The sequence below is a fragment of the Colletotrichum godetiae genome (assembly GCF_030913485.1).
Source record: "Colletotrichum godetiae strain CBS 193.32 chromosome Unknown BDP55scaffold_14, whole genome shotgun sequence".
Classification (NCBI taxonomy): domain Eukaryota; kingdom Fungi; phylum Ascomycota; class Sordariomycetes; order Glomerellales; family Glomerellaceae; genus Colletotrichum; species Colletotrichum godetiae.
This window is the reverse complement of record NW_026851262.1, coordinates 251437-277424: the sequence shown is the minus strand read 5'-3', so window position 1 is coordinate 277424 and position 25988 is coordinate 251437. Positions and strand designations below refer to the sequence as shown.

Below are 25988 nucleotides of genomic sequence, written 5' to 3'. Positions count from 1 at the left end.
TTTCTGGAAAACGTGGAGAGGAAAATGAGGGGGAGAAATATGAAGAATGCGGAGAAATGGGATGAAAGGGGGGGGTGACATGCTCCCTTTTAGTGTCACTCGATCCCTACGCTAATTCCCATGGCAAAGGAACTCAATGGAGGCGCGTTGTGGCCCCGACCGATAAATTCTGGGGTCCCCAGCCGATTTTCCACTCTCGAATGGGGTTAGACATGGGATGGTAGCTTTGCGCGTGATCGGAAGATGTTTTATCACCAGGGATGACTCGGGCAACGCCCGAGGTCTGTTGATGAGTGATCGCGGCGAAAGGCCGACGGATTTGAGATTGTATCCGTAAAGTGGGATGGCAGGAATCAAAATAGCACATGGAAATTCTCGGCTTAAGCAGTTAACGTGAGGTTCTGCGAAGATGTCTCAAGTTTGGGCGTCTAAGAAATCAGAGTCCTTTGACAATTGCTTGCTTTGATTATTATCAACCGTGTCTAGCTTTGAAGTATGATTTCATGATGCTCTCAAGAGCAGAATATACGTTCTGAGGGGTATTTAATCCTCTTTGCAACACATCATGTCTAATGTCCTAACTATTTATGTACAGAATGCATGTCTAAGTCTAGTCTTCTAAGCCCTCAATCCTCTCCATGTCCTTGACTTCTCCACCTTGACGGTCTTCTCGAGGAAGACTCCACGACTGCTGGTTCCCACAAGAATGCCGTACGAGCCGGCATCGCTACGCCAGCAGTCTTCCATCTCGCTCCAGTAGCTCGTCGCACGCAGAACATCCAAAGAGATCTCTGCCGTAGCGCTGGCTCCAGATTCCAGGGTGACCTTTGCGAAGCCCTTCATCTCCTTCTTGGGACGGGTGATGGTATCACGAGTTGTGCTGGTCAGGGGCGTGCGTGCCGCCGGTGTAACGTAGACCTGAACGACTTCGGAACCGGCACGAGAGCCCGTGTTGGCGACCTTGACGCGGACGAGGAGGTTATCCGCCTCCTGGATCGTGATTGTGTTGTTGCCGTTGGCGTGATCGTTGGTCTGGACCGATGTATCGGACACCTCGAGATCAGACACATTGAATGTCGTGTATGAAAGACCGTGTCCGAAGGGGAACAAGGGCTCAATGTCAAGCGTGTCGTACCAGCGGTAGCCGACGTAGACATCTTCGCTGTACAAGCAGCGGCCGTTATCTGAGCGGAAGCTCAGTGCTGCGGGGTTGTCTTGCACTCGGCGCGGCATTGTAAGGGGAAGCTTTCCGGCCTGTCATGTAGCTTGTTAGCAGGGCAACCTTACGCTTGAAAATGGAACTTGATAGAACTTACCGGATTAACTTCTCCAAAGAGGACGTCCGCAATACCGTTACCGGACTCGTTGCCTCCAAACCAAGCATGCAAGACAGCGCCGGCCTGGTCAATCCAAGGCATGGAAACCGGCGTGCCGCTCTGAACGACCACAGCCGTGTTGGGGTTCGCCGCCAACACCGCCGCAACAAGCTCGTCGGTACCCGGGGGCAGAGCCATCGTCGTCCGGTCAAAGCCTTCAGACTCCCACTCGCCACTCAGACCGGTGCACACAACGACCTGGTCAACGCTCTTGGCGACCTCCACAGCCTCCTGAATTGCGACAGCAGGCTCAAGCTTGGGGCAACCGCTGAAGCGGACGCCGCCCTGGCCAAAGTCGACAGTGCCGGAGGCCTTGACCTTGCTGGTCGCCGAGCAGCCGAAGCGCACCAGGACGCGGTAGCTTTGTCCAGCTTCCAGGTGCATGGTGCCGGTCTCCTCGACCGTTCCGCAGCCGAGGAAACTGCTGCCGAGGCGCTGGTTTTCGACGTTGGAGACGACAAGCTTGCCATCGATGAAGAGCTCGCCGGTGCCGTGGACCGACAGGCCAAAGTCCCACTCTCCCGATCGCTCGGGGACCAGGGTACCCTCCGTCTCGGCCCACCAGATGGGGTTGAGGTCGGCGTTCTCGTAGTCGACGAACCAGATGTTGGCGTCGTCGAGGACGCGCTCCTCTAGCGGTTTCCGGCTGTCGGCCGAGCTCGCGGTGTCCTTTGGTGGGGGGTCGTTGTAGATGCGGAGCACGAAGCCCTTTTGCTTTCCGTTTGGTGTCTTGAGGGCCTTGCCGAGGAGAGGAAGAGACTGGTGGCCGTAGGCGCCTTGTGAGAAGACAACATCGCTGGCGAGTGACTTAACGCCCTCCAGGGGAGTAACGGTATTGTACGCTCTCAGTCCAGCACTACCGCCTCCGCAGTAGGTTGCGATGTTCGCGTTGGGACCAATGACGGCGATTTTCTTGTTCCTGTCAAAGGGTAGGATACTCCTCTCGTTCTTCAGGAGGACCAGGGACTTGGCGGCTGCTTCGCGCAGGAGAGCAATGTGCTCTGGTGTGTTCGCCTCTGTTTCCGGGGCGTTGGGCGGGATTGAGGTGTTCTCAAGGCCCTGCTTGACCAGCTTCAAGACGTTTCGCACCGCCGAGTCGAGCTCTGACCGCTTGACCTTGTTAGACATGATAGCATGAGAGAGAGCTCCGGCGCGCCATCTACTAGGGCCTGGCATCTCGAGATCGAGGCCGGCCTTGATAGCCTCGGATGTGCTGTAGGTCCCGAACCAGTCGCTCATGACCAGTCCGTCCCACTTCCACTCGTCGCGCAGGATGTCCTGCAGAATCTGCTTGCTCTCCGCCGCATGTGTGCCGTTGACCTTGTTGTAGGCGGTCATGATCGCGCGGGGCTTACCCATCTCAATGGCGATCATGAAAGGAAGTAAGTAGATCTCGCGCATGGCGCGGTCTGTTACGATGGCATTGACGGCCATGCGCTCGCTTTCGAGATCGTTGCACACGAAGTGCTTCAACGTGGCTGACACGCCCGACTCTTGAACTCCGTTAACGTAGTTGCCGGCGAGGATGCCAGACAGCACCGGATCCTCGGAGTATGACTCGAAGCCACGTCCGCCTAAGGGGCCACGCTGAGTGTTGATTGTAGGTCCGAGCAGGACGTGGGCGCCCTTCGCGTGAGCTTCATCTGACAGCAGCCGACCGAGCCTTTGGACGAGTTCGACATCGAATGTTGCGCCGATGGCGGTTCCGCATGGTAGGCATGCGGAAGGTGTGCTGTCGAAGAAATGTGTACCGCGAACGCCGTTGGGACCATCGGAGAGACGAATAGGCTTGATTCCCAAGCGCTCGACTGTTGCCGTGTGCCACCAGCCAACGCCTTAAGTCTGGTTAGAATCTACTCTCTAGGTAACAGTTGTTGGTAACTTACCAGCTGTGAGTGATATCTTCTCCTCTAGCGTGAGCTGTTCAAGAAGTGCTTCGACATCCATGGTGAAACGTGTGACAGAAAGCAAGCTGGTCTTTGGAAACAGTTCAGACGGTGAAGAGACAGGCGAACTTCAACAACAAGATCTGAGAATCGTCTGAAGAAGAAAATTTAAGGCACCAGCATTTGAATAAGAGAGGAATCGAGCCGATCAAGCGGCGCGTCTCAATCCGGAGCCAACGCGGGGAGCCCCAAGTCTCCAGCATGGCCTCTGTGTCTCCCCTCGACCGCGGGGTTCTGATCCACATGTTGGGCACAAAGAATCGCATTCCGAAGGCCGTGACGTAACTTCACTTGAATCAGTGAGTTTTCTGGGTCTTCATTGTCCACTTTACTGCTTCAGAGTCGCGTGGATGGTGACCTGACGCGCCGACATTGTGGTCACAATGGGGAAATGGTTTCGAAGGCGGAGAAATAGAAGAAATGGTTTGAAGCCGGTCTCAACTGCCATGGCTTAGTGGGGTGAGGCACGGTGCATTATCTGGTCTGAAGCAGATCCAGCTTTGACAAGCCAACATTAGCCAAGAACATATTTCTCCGCCTCGGTGTTAGTTTCCTTAGTCTCCTGACACTTCAAGACCTCAACTCTGACTATTCCCGTCACATCAAAGCATGAACTGACTCAATTCTCCGCCCCCGTTTCCTCCTTTCTCCAGACCAACCTTACGACTACTTCGTAAAGCGCTTTTCCCAATGTTTGTCAAGTGGGTCGTATGGGCCCCCGCGACAGCTTGCATTGGGAGCGTTTTCTCCATGGGGCGTGACACTGGAGAGTTCTGGCCCCCCAATCCCCCATCCGACCCAAATCTGCGTTCCGGACGAACACGCGACGACCGGGGCATCGGGATGCCATGCTCCACCTCGTCGGTTTTTTTTCGTACGCAAAGCGCAATCCAACTTCCGGCTTGTTTCCCCTGTTGTCACTTGTGAAGGGAGTATCGATCGTATATAGACCTTGCCTTCTTCCCCCCCTGGACTGTGTGATGTGACCCTGCTTCACGGCGCTCACAGGCTCTAAAGAGTCCCGACAACTTGACGACAATATCTTTGAGAGTTCCTTCACGAACTTGAAGCCCTCTGTCTCTCCTCCTTTTGCCAGCCTTTCCTCCGACTTTGCAAACCCAACGCCAACATGGGTAAACCTGTCGAAGACTTGGCCGTGATCCCCGGCGATGACCTGCCTTGGTGGAAGCACGCCCACTTGCGGAAGCTCAACTTTATCACCTTGTCTATGGTGTTGTTCTGTGCGTAGACTCACTTCAACGCTGAGTGGCCTGTCGTAACTAACTTCGAATACGCCAGCTTCTGCCAACGGTTACGATGGATCTATTATGGGCGGTCTCCTCGCCCTACCTCGATGGAACGCCTTTACGCACAACCCCTCCGGCGCATATCTCGGTTGGATCACAGGTATCTACTGGCTCGGAAACGGTATCGCCTTCCCCATCGCCGCCATCTGCTCCAACCGCTGGGGTCGCAAGCCTGGTGTCTACGTCGGATACTTGTTCCTGGTTCTCGGTGTCGTAATGCAAACGGCTGCTCAGAACGAGGTCACATTCACCTACTCTCGTCTTTTCATCGGTATTGCTGCCTCATGGCTCGGAAACTCGGCTCCTCTCTTGATCAACGAAATCGCACACCCGAAGCAACGATCCATCGCCAATGCCCTGTTCATGGTCGGTTGGTATTTCGGCGGTACCCTCTGCGGCTGGGTCACTTTTGCCTGCCGGAACATTGCCTCGGACTGGTGCTGGCGTATTCCCGTCGTCCTCCAGATCGTCCTACCCTTCGTTGCCCTGCCTGGCTTCCTCATGTCGCCCGAGAGTCCTCGTTGGTTGATTAGTGTTGGGCGCGTTGAGGAGGCTACCGAGATTCTGGCCAAGCATCACGCAGGTGGCAACAGAAGCGACCCCTTAGTGACCTACCAGGTTGTGGAGATCCAGGCCACCATCACCGCGGAGAAGGAGGCTTCTGCCAGCGCTTCGTACGCCGACATGATCAAGACACCAGGAAACCGTCACCGTCTCTTCATCTCTGTTACTCTCGGTATCTATGCCCAGTGGGCTGGTAACGGCGTGGTGTCATATTATCTCCGTGAGTCTTAATCGGAAACATTTATTTCTTGTCTCAATAGCTAACATATGCCTAGCCCGTACGATGTTCCATCCTTTCGAAACCTTTCAATAGGTGGTAATATAGAATAGACCGTGCTAACGAATGTGTAGTTATCCTGAACTCGATTGGAGTCACATCGGTCACGAACCAGACCTTGATTTCGGCTTGCTTGAACGTCTGGAACCTGCTGTGGGCTATCGCTGCTGCCACCAGCGTTGATAAGCTGGGTCGCCGCTTCCTGTTCTTGACTTCTGCCAGCGTCATGTTGGTGAGCTTCATCATCATTACTGGCCTCAGCGGTTCGTTTGCCACGACCCAGTCGTCTGCCATCGGATCCTCGGTCATCCCATTCTTGTTCATCTTCTTTGCTGGATACGACATTGCCATGTAAGTCTCCATATAATCTAGCAGTTGATTCAAGAGACCGATCATTAACCTTACACAGGACTCCCTTCCTCACTGCCTACCCTTGCGAGATTTGGCAGTTCAGCCTCCGATCCCGTGGTCTCACCGTCACCTGGTGCTCAACCGTCGTCGCCATCTTCATCAACACCTTTGTGAACCCCATTGCTTTGGAGGCTATCCACTGGAAGTACTACATCGTCTTCATTGTGATGCTTGGTCTCCTTTGGATCACCGTCTTCTTCGCCTACCCTGAGACCCGCGGACATACCTTGGAGCAAATGGCTGTTATCTTTGATGGTGACGACGCTGCGGTCCCTCCTGCGGCTGCTGTGAGCGAGAAGACTGAGGCCTTGGTCACTCATCAAGACGATGAAGATAAGAGGCAGTACCAGAGCGATGCTGAACACAGAGTTTAATGCATCGCATTTCACGAATCCAGAAGCTTTGAAGCTTCAAAGTCAATACCCATCTTGCATTTAGTAAAGTAGTAGTACCATCCAATGCATCTCATCCAAGATTACTCGTCGCACTTGATCTTTTCACTGAGGTTCGCAATCTGTTCTAATTGAAGGCAACCCCGTAAAATGGTTCAACACATGCCAACGACTGTAAGTTGAAACAAGCTCTTACCAATATCTGTTGAAGAGCAGAGGGGATGTTTGTCGCCATCTTGCCGATTACTGTAAGAGACTATTGGCTTGGTTGCAGTGTGACGAGCGATGCTATTGGTGCATAAAGCCTGCTATCTGCACGACTAGGATTCACAACACTCAGCTGAGGACTGGAGCTGGATATCCTCAGGCATCTACGGATATGCCAAATAGACAACAGTCATCGTACGTTATTCTCATGCTTCTCTGGCTGCTCTACCTGCTTCTCAGCGGGAGCTTCTACGGCAAACTCAATATCTTAATTAAGTCGCCTCCTAGGGTTCAAAGTAACAGTATCACTGCGCAGTATGTCTATCCGGCTCATCGATACGGAGACTCTTCAGCTGAAGCCTTTTGCCTCAAGCCATGCGCCAGCATATGCGATCCTCTCGCATACCTGGATCGAGGATGAGGAGGTTAGCTTCCAAGAACTCAGGCAAATCGGCGAGGCACCAGATCACAAGGCATTGAGAAAGTCTGGCTATGAGAAAATTATCGCAACATGCCGCGAAGCCAAGGCCAATGGCATAGACTACGCATGGATTGACACTTGCTGCATAGACAAGACTAGCAGCGCTGAGCTTGGCGAGGCTATCAACTCTATGTTCCGCTGGTATCGTGATGCTCGAGTCTGCTACGCCTTTCTCTCGGACTGGCCGGCTGCCGGTGATGGCGGCGATTCCACCGACGACGCCTTGAAAGATTGCAGATGGTTCACCCGCGGCTGGTGTCTCCAGGAACTCATTGCGCCCAAGGTTCTCCGATTCTACGACGAGAAGTGGATCTTCCGAGGTCATAGGTCAGACTTCAGAGAAGCTATCTCAAGGATCACGCGGGTAGACGCAGACGTGCTAGGGGATTGTACACTCCTGGAGTCAAAGCCAGTGGCGCGCAGAATGTCTTGGGCATCGAAGCGGACTACGACGAGGATAGAGGATGTTGCCTACTGTCTCATTGGAATCTTCGACGTCAACATGCCGATGCTATACGGCGAAGGCGACAGGGCGTTTTTGCGTCTGCAAGAGGAGATTATCCGGCGCTCCAACGACATTTCAATATTCTGCCATGCACCGCTGCGGCCTCACCCATCGACGTCGTTGATGGGTAAAGAAGACTTGCCGCGAGATCTCTCGGATCTCTATTTCTGCGACATGCTAGCCAAGTCTCCAGAAGCGTTTTATGAGTCCAATAGCATCTCGCGAATTCGAGGGGCGTTGCTCGATGGACGAGAGTTCGCCATGACCAACCGCGGGATCCGATTCGGCCGGCGACGATTCTTTGAGATCCCGGAGATCAACTGCCTGGGAATGAAGCTAGACTACGCTGCTTCACCTGATTGTCAGAACCCAGAGATATTCAACGTCTTTCTTCGGAAAGTCGGCCCGAATTTATTTTCGAGAGTGCTGCCTGTTTCAACAAAGGATCGGCGCACACGTGTGGAACTCGACGATGCTCGAAGAACCATGTTGGTAGAGAAGGACGCCTGCGTAATTTCCAGAGTGACACCGTCTATTCAGAGACAGATACAAGAGTCTGTTACCAGGAGAGTAGATGTGTGTCTACGGGTAAAGCAGAATCAAGACGAGCATCTCAAAATGCACGTTGTGGAGGGCTTTCCCCCAGATCGTTGGGATAGCCTGAACAGGAAGTTTTTAGTTCCTAAGGACACGTCGTATAGAACGAGCCTGCGGCTAAGACTTACCTTGGGACGAGATCACAACGATGTCTATCTCACTTGTGGTATACCCAACACCGGTGAGAAGGACGGATGCAAACAGCCATGGGCTACATTCTCTACCTCTGATTGTAGACAGTTGTGGTACAGCGGTGACTGGGGAGATGAGGATGAAAGTAAGATGGCACAAGCCACTGCCCAGCACGTTACAAGTAAGGTGCTGCTCAATGCTCGGATCTGCCAGGAACCTAAGAATACTTGTGGTTCCGTGCCATTCACGTGCATAATCGAGGCTTATCTTGTGCTGTAAATGTCACAGGGTAAAATTGACTTGTTCTTGCATCCTTCGCCGGAGTTGACTTGCCAGATGAGTAGCTGCCTAGTAGCACCAGTACAGTAGTCTTCCCGACATCTTGGCCACAGTCCACGTGGAGTCCTCAGCTCCTTACACGCGCCCGGTGCTCTTGAACGCTATAACTACTTATCTTTGACTTACAAGGTGCACTATTCACACTATCTCAAGCCCTCTGTCTTTGCGACAGCGGTTTTCGCCGCTTGCTGCAGAGCATCCCCAAGGTCTTTGGGCATACTGAGAAACGGTGAGTGACTGGCCGAAAGGCTAGCCGTAAAAGAGCTGGGGGAAAATTGAGAGGCCATCATAATTTGTAAATCGAGCGGTATGGCCTGGTCATTCTCAGCAAAGATGTAACCCATTTCAAACCCTTCGTTCCAAGGTTCAAAGCCGGATTTGTCTTGGAATGTCTTGAACGGCTGAGGACGCAGAGCCTCGACGGCCTTGGCGGCAAGAACGGGCTCGACGTCAGCATAAAATACTGAGATGGGATCGAGAGGCGAGATAAAGCCGTCCTGCATGGGTAAGGGTGGTGAGCAACAATCTTTGTCTTTCCTGAAGCCGAGAGCTAGCACACCTTGATGTCCCACCAGGGCACTGAGCCCGCTCCGTCGGATAGAGCCGATCCGGCACCAATAGCAAAAGAGGTCATGTACACGATCATCAGAACACCGCCCGTCTGGCTCTGCGCAACGCGATCCTTATAGTTGAAACCCTCTACCGCGTTCGCAGTAGGAACACCGCCATAGGAATGCGCAACCACGACGACCTCACGCCCGTTGTCGACAAGCTTCTGCAGCTCGGTGCGGACGGCTGTCGTGTCTTGCTCCAATCCCACGTTCGCATCGGTGCTACCCACGCCGGCCAGTGTGACCGTTTCAGTACTGAAGCCCCGGCCGTGGAGGTCGTCACGCAAAAGGTCGAACGACCATGGACGATGCCAGGCGCCCGGCACTAAAAGAAAAGTTGGAGGCGCACGAGAACTCATTGCGATGATACTGGGTGCGATTTTGAGGAGTTGATTGGGAATTTGAGATTGAAGAGGGTCCGACTAAACTTGGTGGTGAGTGAGAGCGAGAGTGAGAACTGAGATGAAAGAGCTCGTTCGGGTAAGACCTTGATCAGGGGAAAACCATGTTACTTATTTCATCGGGTCGGGAATTGGATTCGGGAGGTGTTCATCCCCTGTTTCTTTCTTCAACGAGCGGGATATGGACGAAAGGCCGGCGATATTGGGTCACATTTACTTCCAGATGGGCCCTATTTCGTGGGACTCGAGCTAGGGCACCTGGCAAGTCTTGGCTTAGTTGTGTTGGTTGGCGACTTGGTGTGGATACTGCACGACTCAAGCAAGCTACAGTGACATTTCCAGGGCGGCCCAAAACATGCCATTTTTTCCCACTAGAGCCAACTCTTAGGGACCCTGTCACAATCCTTTCGAGTCGAATTGGTGATACTTGACGAGTAAGACGAACGCCAGCCAGTCTTTGTGTGGACCGGTGGGTTGATGTTCCAACGGATGGTGTAATAGGTTATCGGCGGTCCCAGGTTCTGCCCGGATCGTGGAGAAATCAATCTCGATTTTGTACCTGGCGGCCCCAGTTCCCGGGCGCAAGAACCAGGGCCAAGAGCCTAGTTCTGTTGCATCTTCGTGTTATGAATCGAACCGACTTATTGGCCAGCATGCAACGGCAAGTCTCGGTTTCCGGTTCACACGTAACATGGTCATTGTCTGGCTCGGACACCCCCCCAAAAAATGCCTGAAAATCTAACTTGACAGATGTCTGTTCTTCCGTCTTTAACTCAAACACTGAAGTCTTCACGGAACCGAAGGCAAGATGGCCTCTCTGCCAGTTCCGGATGGCATAGATCTCAATGAGTCCAGGGCGACCAGCATCATTGGTGCTCTCAGTTGCACGTGGGCACTCGCAACCATCGCCGTTGCGCTTCGGTTCCTCGCTCGACGAATACAATCCAATAAGCTTTGGCTAGAGGATTGGCTGATCACTATTTCCTTGGTATGCAACAAAGGCCCACGTTTGAGTTATCAACTACTATCTTACGACAAAGTGCACGCGGATCACGCGCTTACAATTCGATCTTAGACTGCAGCAGCTGTGCACGTTTTCATAAGCATAGGGTACAGTAAGTCAACTCCACGAAGCTCGAAGTCCAGTCGAATTATCAAAAGCCCCAACCTGACTGCATGCTGACTCCGGCGTAGTGATCCCTCATGGTACCGGTAAACACATTTGGGTAGCGCCGCCCTCAGCGACAAGAGCGTGGGCGATAGGTCTTTTCATATCAGAGGTTGCATACACCGTGACTTTATCAACAGTCAAGTGGTCGACATTGGCGCTCTACTGGCGAATTTTCAATGCCCGTAAGAGCATCAGATATTACATTTGGGCTATGGCCGGCATCGTCTTGGCTTGGTTCATTGCTGTTGTATGTTGAAAGACATCCATTCCAACTGCGGTCTCAATGTCTGGCGATACCTGGGCATATCACTGACAAAGTTCGCAGATTCTCGTCACGATTTTCCAGTGTCTCCCAGTCCATGCGTTCTGGGCCCGCTATGACACAGTGAACCCCTTGTCGTCTGATCAATACACCTGCGGCGTGGACGTCAAAATGTTCTTCAAGGGAAACTCTATACCCAACATTATAACGGATGCACTGGTGGTGTTGCTACCCATTCCCTACGTCTGGAAGCTACAACTGCACAAAGCCCAGAAGTTTGCCCTGGCGGGTATTTTTGCGCTTGGTACTTTGTAAGTTGAAGAGCAGTCTGTGCCACCTACAGGAGACATAACCGCTGCTGACGAATACTGCTAGTGTAACTGTAGTTTCCATGGCTCGGTTAAATGTGATTCTCTCAGTCGACCTCACGTCACCGGACATCACTTGGAACTTCATCGACACCATTATCTGGACCAATGTCGAAGCCAACACAGCTATCATTTGCGGTAGGTTCTTTCGGCTCAGTCGGGCTAGAACGTTGCGATGGGAATGAATAACTAAAATTTCACCTGCCAAAAACTAGCTTGTCTCCCATGCCTCAAACCAATTCTCAACCTCGCGCTGAACGGGAGACTAAAATCTTCGATTAAAGCGAGTAACCAATACTCTGGCGGACAATATATACTCAACGACCGTACGAAGCCCAGCACTGCAAATGGTAGTAACTACTTAGGAGGTTCTAGTACTGGGACGATGCGGAAAGGGCTTGGTGGAGGTGCCGAGGACGAGCGCCCTTTTACTCGACTCAGTGAACGGGACTCTGAGCCAAGTATCGATGTCGTTAACGACGACGGAGGCAGTGGGCATGGAAGTTTGAGCAAAGGGGGAGGAATTATAAATACTCACAGTGTGAGCGGGAATTCAGCTCCATAGGCGTCATCGCAGCCAGCTTCAGTACATAGTAAGTAAAGACCCGCATAAGAAGATGGTCTTCTGAGAGGAATGCTCCAATAACAAATACTTGAGTGCCCGGTGAATTTCTAGATCGTATGCCCGACAAGCTGCAGTTGCCCCGGGTACTTCAATGTCATCCCCATGTCTGTTGGACCTGGAAACAGGGAATTGGTCATGATCCTTGCTTTCATGTGAACCCCAGTAGGAGGACGCAATCGAAGTTATCGAACAACAAAAATGGGGCGACAATGTTCCAGACTTCTTTGTTCGTTCTGCATGTATCTTTCCCCTCATTCCAACATTCCAAGCTTTGGACGTGACATCCCGAACAGGCTCTATAAGTTGACCGTTACCCACACCATGGCAGAAGAGCTTTCCGGTGAGGCAGTCGCTGTGGAAGCAACCGCTGGAGTTCACCCAACGGCTGAAAATGCCGAGAATGCTGCTGCACCAGTAGCACCGGCATCGCCGGCTGCCGCATCACGCCCCGCCCTGCTATTGTCACTAGTTGCTGCCGCGCCGATTGTAGCTGAAGAAGACCCAGATCCACCCACTGATGGATACGAGTCGGGTACCGATGGCAGCTCCAACGCCTCAACTTTACTGTCATCGAGCGTTCGTGACTACGAATGGGAGAATAAGCGCCGCTATCACAAGTTCAAGCAAGGCCGTTACCTGTGTCCAAACGATGAGCCCGAGCAGGATCGGGAGGATATGAAACACGCTCTAGTAGTTCACATCTGCGACGGTAATCTGCACAGCGCGCCTCTGAAAAACCCGCAGAAGATTCTGGACATAGGCACCGGCACTGGCATCTGGGCGATCGATAGTACGTGAAGAGGCTTCTCTTCTGGTTTCGGCATGAGCTGACTAGATATGAAAGTGGGTGACAACTATCCGGAGGCAGAAATCGACGGCATTGATTTAAGCCCCATCCAACCCGGTTTCGTGCCGCCGAATGTCAAGTTCCTGGTCGATGATGCTGAGGCGGAGTGGCTGTACCCGGACAACTCGATTGATTTTATCCATCTGCTGCACATGGCGCCTTTCATCAAAGACTGGCCCAAGCTACTGCGCCAAGCATATAGGTGAGTTCTTCACTCAAACTCAAAGATAAATTGTGGAACTTTACTTATAACAGCAGGGTGTTAAAGCCGGGTGGCTGGATCGAGTTGCAAGAGCTGAGATGGAGATTCGCTTGCAACGACGGCACAATGGGTCCCGACTACGCTCCGACTAAGATGACGAATCTCATCGAAGAAGGTCTCGGCAAGTTCGGCTTTGAGCTCTGCGCATCGGAGACCAACCCGGAACGTCTCAAGGCTGGTGGCTTCGAGACGCAAGTCCACGATGTTAGGAAGGTGCCGTTGGGGAGGTGGCCCAGGGACGATAATTTGAAAACCATTGGGACGTATTCTCAGGCGGTTCTGTTTGACGGGCTGCAAGCTATTACGATGGGACCTCTGACGAGAGGGCTAGGCTGGACTCCAGAAGAGGTCGAAGTGCTGCTGATGCAGGTGCGGAAAGACCTCAGGAACTTGGCTTTTCACACGTATGTTTACTATCACGCTTTATCTGGGAAAAAGCCGGTATAAGAGGCTTAAAATAGTCTCGATGACGGGCCTATAGTTTAATCTACATATTCTTAGTAATTGCAAATGCAATGCTGCATTGCAACAAGTCAATTCGAAGGTGATGGGAGTTTAGCTAAGAGCGCCAAAACTATCGACCATAACCACCGGACTAAGCGTTTACTATTGGCAAGACCGCAGACAAAAGTGATATGTAGTTGAAAGAGCATTGACAGAATTCATCATTTGTAGGACTATCCAATATATTCTTGACAGTTTGAGCGATTTGAATGCGATTTCGAAGACACGAAAAGATACACTCTCCGGCGTATTGGATAAACCACATGTCGACTCTTATCTCTTTCATGGAGAATCTTGAATGTTTGCTTCTATCAATACACCTTACCCCCTTCCTTATTATAAGTAAACATGTTCTAGGTGTACCAAATAATGTCAGCTTTGACTATAACACAGCGGCAGCTATTGGCCTGATGAACTACCCCACAAGGTACCATGGCGCATGTGAGGAAAAAAGACCTAGAACTGGGTCAATTCGTAGGGACTGCACATTCAACTCATAATATCTCGCCTCCGGCTGCCCTAGGTCTGTCGAGATACGATACTTAGTGTTGAAATGCGGACCACCAGTCGTTCCGATTGGTAAATTGCACCTCCGAAATGGTGTGGAGTGCTTACACCCTTGCTAAGCCTCTTTAGCTGTGCTGGGTCCTGTCATGATGGTGTCCGTGTGGAGTGCTTACGTCCTTGTCAAGCATGTCTTGGAACAAACGTTGGATCATTCAAATCCAGTTTGATTCGCGTTTGCAAGTAGTTCGTCACTCATTCGCATCACCGGAGTAGGTCTGGACCCGACTTTCCGGTCCAAGAGGGAATGGACCGGAGTTAAGTACTGACCTCGAACTTCGAAGATACCTAGTATTGCGGAGTTTGTGTGAATGCGTTGCTACGCCGGGTTGTGATTCCTTGTGTACCTCGGTTGTCCCCATTTCAATGTACTGGATTGAGTATAACCTTGGACCTCAGAGATCGTGTCTGAGCATCACCTTCGAACTATATAAGAGGAAGGTCTTCCTCTTCTAAAACTTAATTGCCAAGTTATCTCACCCCCACACCACATATCCCTTCAAAGTACAAGCTCATTCACTGACATCATTCTCAAGATCAACCAGCATCATGTCTTCCAGAACCGACTTCAACGCTTTGACCTCAGCCACAGAGATTGCCGCGACATATTCTGAAATCCTCACCGGCAAGACTATCATCGTTACCGGCGTCTCGCCGGATGGTCTTGGTCTGGCCACTGCTGCTGCCTTTGCATCCCAACGTCCGCAGCGCCTCATCTTGACGGGCCGATCCCCTGAAAAGGTACAGACCTCCATAAGTACTTTGGAAGCGTTGCATCCAGGCGTTCAATATGATGCGCTGATCATGGACCTGTCTTCTACAGCCTCAGTACGCGCTGCTGCTGCAAAGCTCAATGGAGACAAGAGTGTTCCTACCGTTGACATTCTTGTCAACAACGCGGGTGTTATGGCGCTTCCGGACCTTCAACTTTCCGAAGATGGCATCGAAATGACTTTTGCCACCAATCACGTTGGCCACTTCCTCTTCACGAATCTCATCCTGCCCAAGATTATCAAGGCAGCAGAGATGACTTCAACCCTTACCAGGATCATCAACGTAAGCTCCTATGGACACCAATTCTCGCCAATTCGCTTTTCGGACATCAACTTTAGCAAGATCCTTGCGAAGCTTCCCGAGGAAGAAAGTCCTGATCTTCAAAAGGCCAGCTTCTTGACGGGCCAAGATTGGTCCGACAAGTCTTACGTTGGCTTCCTGTCATACGGGCAGTCCAAGACGGCCAATATTCTCTTTTCGGTGTCGCTTACCGAAAAACTGGAAGCCAAGTACGGCATCAGATCGTATGCTATTCACCCCGGTGCAGTCACTACCAATATCAACCGTCACGCCAAACCGGAGGAAATTGAACAGGCGCTCAAGAGGGTAAAGGAACTTGGCTTCGAGACTCTCGCCAAAACACCCGATCAAGGTGCCAACTCTTCGGTCCTCTCTGCCGTGGATACCGAATTGCCGAGCCCGGACCTTTCGGGCCTTGAAGCAAAGGGTCTCTACATGGCTGACTGCAAGCTTGATGATGAGCAGTGCGCTGGATTTGCGAGGAACAAGGAGTATGCTGACAGGCTCTGGGCGCTCAGCGAAGAATTAGTCAAAGAAAAGTTCGATATCTAAATCAAGAACTGAGTGCACTTGCTCGTTAAACATGGACTTTGTCACTTTGATCGTGCTGTCAATTGAGCCTTGCGATGGGCGGCTTAAGAGTCAAATATAACAATTCATTCCATCTTACTGCTACTCGTCGTATTTTGAAGGTTTTAGGTTCGCAGTGCGCCATAGTACGTGAAGAAAGCAATCGCGGCCCAAACAGCGGGCCTAGGAGAAGTCCAGAAGCCCATCAATTAGGCACTCGGTCAGTACGTGTAACGTCATGAGTTTAGGTCTGATATTTGTTCCGACTCATCAGTGTGCAGAGTAAAACATGGCGTAGCACAAATGATGAATGTCATTGTATCTGGAGTCTAGTATGATTTCTATGAGACCCAGTTCATATGCGCTCCTACGGCGGCTTTACGACCTGGTGCAACTTAGGCCGGCGTCGGATCGTACTTTCGATCAAACTGTTAGAGTATTTAGATACCTTATGCTGTTGCTGCAACTTTCAAGCCGAATTAGACGGGATCGAAATTGAGGAAGGACTGGCACACTTCTTAAAGCCATGCTCTGCTGTCAGCAAGTGGAGCGTATCGCCTTATGGACAACATCACAAGTCCCACTATCAATTAATTGATCGATGAGAACAAGTAATTCATGGAGTTTATGACTTAAGGCATGGTTTCGATGTTACTTGTTCACCTCACGTGTTGACACTCTACTTAAGGGGTGAAAGATGTAAAGCTTTCACTATGCCTTTCCCCAAACTGATCGGACTAGGGACTCAATGTCGTCTTTAAATAATTTGTTCTAGCTACTCATTGAAATAATAATATCGTTTGAAAATTTGCATGATGAAGACAAATCTAAGGTATTCCACTGCATTGCGAGAAAGAACATAATAACCACTGCCGAAAGGCTCATCTCGTGTAAACAACTCCAAACTCCCACTGTATAGGATGGTATCTCTTAGCCTGACCGCCATTCCAATATGTACAATATAAAACGAGAATTTGGACTTTCGAAATGCCAAAGGTTGGCTAAAAACAACGCTGTTGCCAAGCTGAAAAGCGCCACGTTTGATGACGGCACTTCAGCCCAGATAGTATGTGTAAGTGTGTGTGTGTGGGGCAACGCCGGACCCTTAGACTATTGCCCAAGCTGAGGCCAAGATCAACACGAGCGCCGAGGACTTGGTGACAAGACCGCCGAGCAACTTGGCACCCGCATCACTGGTTTTGACCGCATTGCAAGATAACGCTGAGAGTTTGCCCTCGGGATCAGGCCAGGTCCCGTTCTGGCAATTGGCCCGAGTGAGCATCGCCTCCTTGACCTGCGTCTCCAGAGCCGCGTCCATCTTGAACCCGCAGGCTTCAGATGCAGGCTCCTTGTCCGAAACCACGGGACAGATGTCGCCGTAGTCGTGGCTGTTACCCGTGATTTCAAAACTGCCGACAAAGTCGGGGCACGCGGTTGTGTCGACGAGAGACGGGATCTGTCCGTTGGGGTCGGTTGTGAAGAAGGCGGTACCATTGTACGAGACATCGTAGACCTTTGACGACGGGCCCTCGCCGGTGGCGTTCTTGGGGCAAGCGCTGAACATGGTCGCCGTGTACCGCAGGCGAAACTCCCGTTGCGTCGCGTTGACCAAGTCCCTGCGGGATGCGTCGATGATGGTGTAAGTATCGGCTGTCTTGTTCTTTGCCTCTGTCTGCCAGACGCCCGAGCTGAAGAGTTGTCCCGTGTCCGCATCGTTAATATCGGTGTACCCCGTGAGATCCCATTTCACCCAAAAGTTGTAAAAGTTCTTTTCGTCAGACTCTGGCCAGAGCTTAGAGGCATTGCGGACGGCGAAGACGAAGGGGAAGGGCCAGACGGGCTTGTACGTGCTGCCGTTGCGCGGAAAGGCAAGATCGACTTCGACGGAGGTCGAGGGCGTCGTTGTTGTCGTCGCCGCAGAACTGAAGCCCGCGAACAGTGTCAGCAGCTGCAGCGAGCGGCTGCGTGAGACGTGCATGGCCGGCTTGTTTGATGTGTGATATGTTATGTCTTTCAGCTTCCAGAGAGAAAGCGATATGCCGTCGGGGGAACACAAGTTCAGATAATCAACACAGAAACGTAGGAACGTCGTCCTTCGGAAAGTAAATATAGATCGTCCAGGCACCCCGAATTGCCCAAAGGGGTCGATCGTTATTAACATGACATGTCACCACCGGGCTGCGGCACGGCCGCACCGGGGGTGGACACTGGGGCCAGGGTTACCCGGGATGGGTTGCTGAAGTTTACGAAGACAACCTTTCCGAATTTCCGTGTCAAGAAAACTTAATTGGAAAGCGGAGTGATTATGAGTGGACAAAACCGCCGTGTTTGCGGGTTTTGAACAAAGATCCAATTTCAAACTAGAGACTCGAAAAAGAGCCTCTGGCGCCACCAGCTAAAAGTACCTAGTTTAGTGTTAACTAACTCGCTTTTTGGGTTTTTCTCGCAAAGCTTGGTCACGATATCAAGAGAGTGAGTAAGGCAAAGCCTTTCCATTGGTTGCGATTGCATAACCAGTAAGCCCATGCAGGGGTTGCAAGCCACGCACAGTTAGCGTGTAAGTCGGTGCTCGTATCGGGCGGTCGAAATGTTCATCTTACCCTTGACGGTTCGTTCCTTTTGCCCATCCGTCATTTGTTCAAAGCTGATCCCGCGAATCCTTCACTCCGTTGACAGCCTTCATAATACCAAAGTTGATCCTTCGAATATCACTAGCGCCAAGGCGTACATGATCTAGTGCTGACCCAACCAAGCAACACGGCCACACTTTGTTCAGCCAAGATACGGATCTTAGTGTGCCTGGCAAGTTTGCGAAATTCCATTGCCAACCTACGGGAAAGGAGGTTGAATACCAGATCACGTCAACGGCAAAAGAGTTTCGGCTTCGAATTAACAAAATGAATTGAGTTTAGCAACAGGTATTATGCCTGAATGGCTTCTACAAAGCCCCACGAGTAATTTTCTCGCTTTTCCCAAATGCCCATAGGCAACTTGAAAAGACGGCTCAGCTGCCGACAGCTCAAACCCCCAAAGCACTACTTCCTCAAGATTAAAGAAATTGTACAAATAACGGAACCTTAAAAGATTTCGAATAAGGTTCCGCAACGGCGCGACAACGATGTCTCACACGTTCTACAATAATTAAGCGGCATCTGGAGCCGGAATGCCCCACACAAACGACAATGCGCTGCCCACAACGTGGGTTCCGTCGGACCACACGAGTCTGCCCCAAGAAGTGGCGTCCGCGCTGGGCGGGGAGCTCATCGTGACAGTCAACTCGAACGTCTTCTTCTCTCCGACCGCCTCAAAGGTGAGAGTCTCGGGCGTCACAGAGGCCTTGACCAAGTCGGCGTCGTTGAGCGAGATGTCGGCCTTGTACGTGCCGGCACCGCCGACGTTGGTGACGGTGCGCTTGAAGGTGGCGGTGTAGGATCCGTCCGAAGCGGCGGCGCTGTCGTACAGGGCAGAGAAGGAGGGGTAGTTGAGGTCGTAGACGCTGTAAGTCTGGTTGGACGCGCAGGTGAAGTTGCTTCTGGTGATGGCGGTCGTGAAGGCGACCGTCGAGTTGACGGCGCAGAGCCAGGGGAGGTAGTCGGCGGGGGCAATGTCGTAGACAAAACCCGGGTTCAGGGCGGCGACGGGATCCACGTGGCCGTTTCCGTAGAGGAAAGGAGTGGCGGCCTTGCTGTCGGAGGAGTCCAGGAGAGGGGTCTTGGCGCCCTTGGTATTGGTGTAGGCGGTTGTCATCATGGCTGAGCGGATGGCAGCCGGGCTCCATTCCGGACGACGGGCCATGATCCAAGTTGCAAGGCCGCTCAAGTGAGGGCACGACATGCTCGTACCCGAGATGACATTCTGGTCGACCTTGCGGGTGTCAGTATCAAGACCGGTAGGTCCAGTGCCGGCCCAGGCTGCAAGAATGGAAACACCAGGCCCCTGTCGTTATGTTAGTCTATTGACAATCTTACACAGCCTCTTTCAGCTTCAGAATACTGTCCGTTACGTACCGTGATATCCGGCTTGAGGAGCTGCGGGACAATGTAGTTCGGGCCGCGCGAGCTGAAAGCCGCGATAAGCGGAGCTGGGACTCCGAGCCTAGTACCCTCAAAGTCCAAAATAGCTGTGCCGTTGCCGGTCTTTGCGTAGGCCTCCACCTCGGCTCCATCTGAGGCAGTAAGGTGCAGAGCGGGCAGGATGTGCGCATCGGCAATCAGCTCGTCGCCGTTGGCGGGCGCGTTCACGAGGACCATGCCGCGACCACCAGCAGCCTTGACAACGCCGCCCTTCTCGGTTCTGCCGTTGTTTCCGCGCACGCAGACGACGACCTTGCCGGCGACCTTGGTGGGGTCGAGGCTGTTCGCGAGGCACAAGTTGGCGTTGGTGACATTGCCCTTGCCGGCCTGGCTTGCGTGAACAAGGGGGAGGACCTCGCCAACCTTGAGAGGCGTAATGTCGGTGACGGAGCCGTTGCTGTAGAGGGAGAAGCCGGTGTAGTTCTTGCCGTTGCCGAGGGTGACGTGAGCAGGGAAGTCACGGTCAAGCGTGCTCGCAGCGACGGTCAGAGCCCAGGGGGCCTACAAATGTGTCAGAGCCTCAATGGAGCAGTGAGATTGGGATAAGGCTGGGCAGATGCTTACGAGGTTGGCTACTGTGCCTGCTCCTGGGCCAGAGTTACCAGCAGACATGGCGACGAAGATGCCCTTCTGGACAGCGGCGAATGCACCGAGTGCTGAGCCATCGTCCTCGCTGAAGGAAGGCTGATCGGGACCGAGAGAAAGGGACATGACATTGACGCCATCCTCTATGGCCTTATCCATGGCCGCGAGGATGTCAGAGTTGAAGCAACCCTCCTTCCAGCAGACTTTGTACATGGCGACACGGGCGAACTCAGCCATACCGCGAGCGGTACCAGAGGCCTGGCCAAAGAGGCTTGCGTTGGGCACAGCGGCTCCGGCCGAGGTGGACGAAGTGTGCGTGCCGTGTCCATCATCGTCCCTAGGGGACTGGTACTCTCCGGTCCAATTGAAGGAGCCTGTGTCGTTGGTGACGGCGGCGACGTAGCCCTTGTAGAAAGCTCTGGCACCGACGAGCTTCTTGTTGCAGCTGGAGGCCGGAAAATCATCGCTGGCTTCACACTCGCCCTTCCAGTTGGCAGGGATGGGCGGCATGCCGTCATCCTTGTAGCTGGGGTTCTCGGGCCAGACGCCCGTGTCGAAGATGCCAACGATGAGGTTGGACTCTGCGCTGGTGCCGTTATAATCATCTCTCTCGTCCAGGTAGCTGCCGACGTCGAGCCCGCGCCCAAGAAGCGAGGCGTCGTCGATGCCTAGAAAGTTCGGCGTCCTGGTGGTGTGTAGGCGGTAGGCCTTGTCAAGGGTGACGGACAGGACGTCGTCCCGGTCTCTCAGAGCGTCAGCTTGACCGTCTGTGATTTTGGCAGCGTATCCGTTGACCGTGTTCTCGTAGTGGTAGAGCACGTTGGCAGGATCGGCGGAAACGGCGACCAAGGAGGAGTCGAACAGATCTCTACGCTGGAGGCCGGAGGCAGCGGTGTGCTTCATCTGGACGATGTACGTCTTGCGAAGCCCAGCACCATAGGCGGCCCCCGCAAGGAGGGAGCCCAGGAGGAGGGTGAGAGAAGTCTTCGTCATTGCTGCGGTATTGTCAACTCAATCTGACGTTGAGTCCTTGGCGTTTGGGTGGGATCTTGACGCTGAGGATCGGGATGCCGTCACATTCAAGGTGCCAACCAGACAGCTCTATATACTCATTCTAATGTGACATACGTCCCATGGACCATTACTTCCCCATGTCAAGGGCCGAGGGAACGGCGCCGTGGCACCATATCGGCGGGATCTAGCCCCTGAGGTCTTGCAGGCTGCAGGAGTTTACTTCTCGTACCTGGCGATCTCGCAAATAAGCGAAGCCGACATGCAGTGACCAGTCCCAGGAATATCGTTCATCTGCACGTGTATTCGTTAGCCACCTACCCTATCCGACCTTAGGGCCGGGATAAGAAAGCTTGAGATAGTGTAACCTGGGGGCTTGTTGTTGTTCTGATTGGCTAGAAACTCCGCAACTTGCGGCAGTCCATCAACACTCAAATAGAGTGCCAGGCAACCTTAATCCTAGGACCTAATGTTCGTCCGACGTTGCCGACTTGGTTGAAGATTTGCGCTAATCAACCCAGAAAGTTTAGCATAACGTTGGCACCCCCGCTTGGGAAATTGCCATGTAGCATCCCGCAGAAACCGGTCCATTGTAACACCTGAATACCGGTGCTCGGTACAAGACCGCAGAGCTCCGGATGGTAGGACGGGCGCTGCAGCCTGTAGTAAATGCAAAGGTCCCGTCGGCATACGTGATTTCTAGATGCGGGGGATTCCTTTGCTTCACGATCGATCCAACGACATGCCGAGCTTCACTAGCGGCGGTTATTTTGTCATGATCTTGGTTATTTTAACACAAGTCCACCAGGTAAGGTTCAGGTCGACTTTTCGCGGTAGCTTTTCGCTAACCGAAAGTCATCAAATCTGTTAAATTGAAAAGTGCTCACTCTGAGTTGCCTTCCTCTTCTGGAATTACGGTTTTGATGAGTGTCGGAATGATTGCGGATTGGTCACAAATGTCAAATATCATGCGGCTCTGCATATCAGGCCGGTGCCGACGACCTACGAAGAAGACGCCGGTTAAGGGAAGCTATCTCGGAATGGTGAAGGCATCGTTATGCTGGATAATATCCTTCTAATTTCGGCGACTACACAAGTACATCGAAGCCGGTGCATCCAATATCTGATGTTTATGCTCAACAATCACTCCTATATCAACAGCTATTGTCACAGTCGATCTAGCCTTTATGCATCAAAGCCTCCTAGGCGGTTTAGGTACCCCAGTCTGAACGGGCTGCGCGAGAGGAGCGCCAGATTGTGCCTTGGCCATGGGGCAGAATTTCTTCTTGATGGCACCGGCATCGCCGTTGGCGTCCAAGTCGCCCAACATGTTCGCGAGCTCGCCCATTCTCTGAGCGATGGAGACGAACATACCAGCTGTGGCCAAAAATATTAGTTCATGTTATGGGCCGTTGAAAGAGTAAGTGGATGACTGACCTTCAGCGTGCCACAGATAATGGCAATGGAAAGCCCAGACACCCGGGTTGTCTGCTGTTATGCGGATTACCAGGTGTGAGTATCCTGGAATTGTAATCGTATCGCGGCGCATTGGGTTGTCAAAGTTCCATGTAGTCTTGCTGGCTCCGAAGAGGCCATTGCCCCAACCAATGACTTGGAAGTTCTGGCCTATTTACGGGTTAGCACGTCAGCAAAGAGTAGAGGAAGTTATGCGAGTAAGTACCACTAGATAGACGATCAGTTATGAGTTCAAGATTGAAGGTCTCAGGGAAAACTTACTGTAAATGCCACGGATGAACCATCATAGCGTCCGAGTTGACTACAATTTGGGCAGCTTTATCATCCCGGGACACCAAGACGAATTGATCTTTTCCAAAGTCCAGTTTCGGCTGAGGCGAGTTCAGGTTCTCCGGCGTGATGTCCTGCTGCATAACCTTCCACAGCGAAGCATCGTCGGTCAGAGGTGTATACAAGGTCTAGTCGCTGTCAGCAAGCTTTTCTTCATAAGGTCAACCATGAGCTTCTTTCAACTTACATCATTGACATGTGTACGAACGACGTCATGGACGCGCTCCTGCTTGAACGTGAAATAATGGTAGTTCCTGTCGCCAACCTCGTAGGCTGGCCTGCTTCTCACGGGCTTCGGGAGGCTGTGCGGCAAGTCCTCGCACCTGTCTCCCCACGGCTCCTTGCCGACACCAGGGTTCGAGTTGGCATTCAGGTCCCACGCCTTGCCAATCGGTGGGACACCGAGGTCTGTCTCGTCATACGACAGAATCGCGGTGGCTCCGAAAGGCGAGCCGTGCATCATACCCGCCTTGTGGTTCTTGTGGGACATGTGGAAGCACCTAACCGCGGCGTCGGCACGAATCAGGTAGTTTCCGGCAGTCTGGTTGGCGTGAACCAGGACGGAGTAGCGCTGGCCAGGATTCATATACACGCGGGATGTGGCAATTGGAGCGACCTCGACGCCGTCGATCTCGACGATTTGAAGAGGATGATCGTCAATCGTCACGAAGATCGGCGTCGACGTGCCGTGGTTGATGAGACGTAGACGAGCCGTTGAGCCGCTCTTGACACGTGTGTTGAAGAGGGAACCCCATGTGCACTTGGGGGGAGGGGCATCTCTAGGCGTCTTGTGGCTTCCCATGTTCTCCATGTTGTGGCCGCTGTGGTCTTCGCCTAAGTTGGCCTTATTTGCATCATGGCCTTCGATGCTGGAGCAGTTGAACGTGTTCTTGCCGTTGATAATGACATTGTCAGGGGGAGGCTCTCTGCCAGGCTTCTTAGGTGCCCAGGGTGGATTGGCACTTAGGTACTGAGTGAGAAGCTAGTAGATAACTGTAAGCAATACATGAGAAAAATTGTCACCGAGTAAACTTACAGTGCCTCCATACTCATGAAAGAGGTCTCCGACCATCACGATCTTGTCATCATCTACAGGGGGAATCTTTTCATCTGGATCATGGATGACCTACATTGAGAGATTGTATGTTAGTACCGCCGAGCTACCTCACAGGTCAAGACTTCACAAGCGGTGTCCCATGAGTTTGGTGTAAGAAAATACTTACCAAGGGTCCAAAGAGTCCATCAGTGACCTGAACTGAAACATGAGCGTGCCACCAGAACGTGCCTCGCTGGTCGGTAACATTGAACTCGTAGGTGAAGCTTTCGCCGGCGGGAATGGCACATTGGCTTACGCCAAAAACACCGTCCATCCAGACCGACTTCCTCTGATCGATGCCGTGCCAGTGAATTGTTGTACTCTCCTTCAGCATCTGGTTGTGCACCGTGACACGGATGGTGTCTCCCGTGTTTGCCTCGATGAGAGGGCCAGGCGACTGTCCGTTGACGAGGATCATTGACTTCTCAAAGCCATCGGGAGAGTGCTGCTGCCGCGTAATGTTGAACACATACTCCCGCATCGACGTCACGTTCGATACCTCGAATCCTGTCTGCAGATTGAATTGCTGATCCGGTGTCAATTTCACTTCCGGTGTTTGCGTGGGGATAAGGGACGAAGTCATTGTTGGCGTTATCATCGTCGTTAGTTCCGGCACTGGATCCGCCGGTGGTGGCGGCGGCGGCGGCGGCGGCGGAGGCGGGCTTTCTTCATGGTTGTCCTCATCATGAGCCGGTTCCGCCGGCCGATCCTTGGTCTGCACGTTGAAGAATTGCGCAAAAATGAAAGGAATCAGTGTCAGGATGGACACGCAAGTGAGTACCATGATCCATCGAAATGTCTTCTTGTGGCCCGCATGGCGTCGGTAGTTGCCCTTCTCGCTATAGTCGGCTGAGTCGGGAAGCAGGCGGTCCTCCACGTCAGTTTCCGACGATGACCTGACGCCGAGCATGGGGTCTTGCTCGTCGCGCATCCCGTCCCGCGGGATCAGGCTGGAGCTCATGGTTGCTGCGCTAATGACGAAAAAGATGCAAATATGATGGCTCAAAAATGTACAAAACGAACTTGGGTTCGTTATCAGGAAGAGAGAAAATGAACAGAGCCAGCAGCCAGACGCCCCAGGTCGCTAGCAATTGACATTCGCCATACAAATCTCGCTGCGTGGGTTAATAAGAAACACGAGAAAACGAAGAACCATGTGGTAAAAGGGGCAAATGGCCGGGATGGAGAGAAAAGCCACCACTAAGATATTACGGGGATCCTCTCTTTTTGCTTGTATCCGATCGGCGAGATATTCGGAGAAACGGGGTGATTGACCCTTGGATGAATTGGCAATGTTTACACGGGAATTATGTCCGGGCGCTTAGCAGCTCGATACCTGCAACTTTCCTTTAGCTGTTCCGAACATCTGGAAATTTCGACGCCATGAAACGCGAAACTGTGACCCAAACTATGCGGAAACTTTTAACCAATTGAACCTTTTGAAATCTTTCACCCGCAGTTCGCGTTGACCGATTTGCGCCGTCTTGAGAGCCAAGTAACTTATCCATGTCTACTTGCCATTAATGGGCCGTTCTAAAAGTGTCCTCAGAGGCCTTTCGCCTCTCCGGGAAAGACTTTGTAGTCGGAAAGATGCATCTGATAGAAGGGAGATTCAGAAGTGCCA

General features: G+C 52.4%; 11 protein-coding genes across 11 annotated transcripts; 6 read left to right on the top strand and 5 right to left on the bottom strand.

Moving 5' to 3' along the window:
* Positions 1–456: 456 nt before the first annotated feature.
* BDP55DRAFT_83426 (glycoside hydrolase superfamily) lies at positions 457–3711 on the bottom strand. Its single transcript, XM_060581250.1, has 3 exons — positions 3263–3711; positions 1317–3211; positions 457–1254 (listed from the first exon to the last, which is right to left on the bottom strand). Exons 1-3 carry the CDS (start codon positions 3321–3323, stop codon positions 619–621), a joined length of 2592 nt encoding a protein of 863 aa, XP_060431369.1. The 5' UTR covers positions 3324–3711; the 3' UTR covers positions 457–618.
* A 229-nt stretch (positions 3712–3940) lies between these two features.
* BDP55DRAFT_83420 (uncharacterized protein) lies at positions 3941–4350 on the top strand. The gene has a single exon (XM_060581249.1). The coding sequence runs from the start codon at positions 4013–4015 to the stop codon at positions 4247–4249; it is 237 nt and encodes a 78-aa protein (XP_060431368.1). The 5' UTR covers positions 3941–4012; the 3' UTR covers positions 4250–4350.
* Positions 4105–6433, top strand: BDP55DRAFT_607476 (sugar transporter). Its single transcript, XM_060571126.1, has 4 exons — positions 4105–4563; positions 4622–5413; positions 5542–5821; positions 5880–6433. Exons 1-4 carry the CDS (start codon positions 4452–4454, stop codon positions 6253–6255), a joined length of 1560 nt encoding a protein of 519 aa, XP_060431367.1. The 5' UTR covers positions 4105–4451; the 3' UTR covers positions 6256–6433.
* A 364-nt stretch (positions 6434–6797) lies between these two features.
* Positions 6798–7550, top strand: BDP55DRAFT_548979 (heterokaryon incompatibility protein-domain-containing protein; the record flags this gene model as incomplete). The annotated part of the gene is made up of 1 exon (XM_060568892.1): positions 6798–7550. A coding segment is annotated over one exon (753 nt), but the record flags the coding sequence as incomplete, so codon positions are not given.
* Positions 7551–8677: 1127 nt separating this feature from the next.
* BDP55DRAFT_727088 (Alpha/beta hydrolase fold-1) lies at positions 8678–9504 on the bottom strand (the record flags this gene model as incomplete). Its single annotated transcript, XM_060579243.1, has 2 exons — positions 8678–9031; positions 9094–9504. 2 exons carry the CDS (start codon positions 9502–9504, stop codon positions 8678–8680), a joined length of 765 nt encoding a protein of 254 aa, XP_060431365.1.
* A 425-nt stretch (positions 9505–9929) lies between these two features.
* BDP55DRAFT_83402 (uncharacterized protein) lies at positions 9930–11979 on the top strand. The gene is made up of 6 exons (XM_060581248.1): positions 9930–10534; positions 10622–10661; positions 10741–10964; positions 11043–11290; positions 11355–11485; positions 11563–11979. Exons 1-6 carry the CDS (start codon positions 10355–10357, stop codon positions 11910–11912), a joined length of 1173 nt encoding a protein of 390 aa, XP_060431364.1. The 5' UTR covers positions 9930–10354; the 3' UTR covers positions 11913–11979.
* Positions 11980–12293: 314 nt separating this feature from the next.
* On the top strand, positions 12294–13528 carry BDP55DRAFT_549323 (TAM domain methyltransferase; the record flags this gene model as incomplete). Its single annotated transcript, XM_060568920.1, has 3 exons — positions 12294–12762; positions 12817–13021; positions 13078–13528. The coding sequence occupies 3 exons, from the start codon at positions 12294–12296 to the stop codon at positions 13526–13528; spliced, it is 1125 nt and encodes a 374-aa protein (XP_060431363.1).
* Positions 13529–14289: 761 nt separating this feature from the next.
* On the top strand, positions 14290–15798 carry BDP55DRAFT_659048 (uncharacterized protein). The gene is made up of 2 exons (XM_060574528.1): positions 14290–14619; positions 14686–15798. Exon 2 carries the CDS (start codon positions 14699–14701, stop codon positions 15773–15775), a length of 1077 nt encoding a protein of 358 aa, XP_060431362.1. The 5' UTR covers positions 14290–14619; positions 14686–14698; the 3' UTR covers positions 15776–15798.
* Positions 15799–16498: 700 nt separating this feature from the next.
* BDP55DRAFT_659045 (uncharacterized protein) lies at positions 16499–18174 on the bottom strand. The gene has a single exon (XM_060574527.1). The coding sequence runs from the start codon at positions 17952–17954 to the stop codon at positions 16899–16901; it is 1056 nt and encodes a 351-aa protein (XP_060431361.1). The 5' UTR covers positions 17955–18174; the 3' UTR covers positions 16499–16898.
* Positions 18175–18484: 310 nt separating this feature from the next.
* On the bottom strand, positions 18485–21546 carry BDP55DRAFT_83350 (PA domain-containing protein). The gene is made up of 3 exons (XM_060581247.1): positions 20431–21546; positions 19801–20367; positions 18485–19729 (listed from the first exon to the last, which is right to left on the bottom strand). The coding sequence occupies exons 1-3, from the start codon at positions 21442–21444 to the stop codon at positions 18935–18937; spliced, it is 2376 nt and encodes a 791-aa protein (XP_060431360.1). The 5' UTR covers positions 21445–21546; the 3' UTR covers positions 18485–18934.
* Positions 21547–22198: 652 nt separating this feature from the next.
* BDP55DRAFT_659043 (multicopper oxidase) lies at positions 22199–25538 on the bottom strand. Its single transcript, XM_060574526.1, has 8 exons — positions 24492–25538; positions 24305–24394; positions 23456–24250; positions 23200–23396; positions 23144–23145; positions 22900–23088; positions 22318–22839; positions 22199–22270 (listed from the first exon to the last, which is right to left on the bottom strand). The coding sequence occupies exons 1-7, from the start codon at positions 25323–25325 to the stop codon at positions 22655–22657; spliced, it is 2292 nt and encodes a 763-aa protein (XP_060431359.1). The 5' UTR covers positions 25326–25538; the 3' UTR covers positions 22199–22270; positions 22318–22654.
* Positions 25539–25988: the final 450 nt, after the last annotated feature.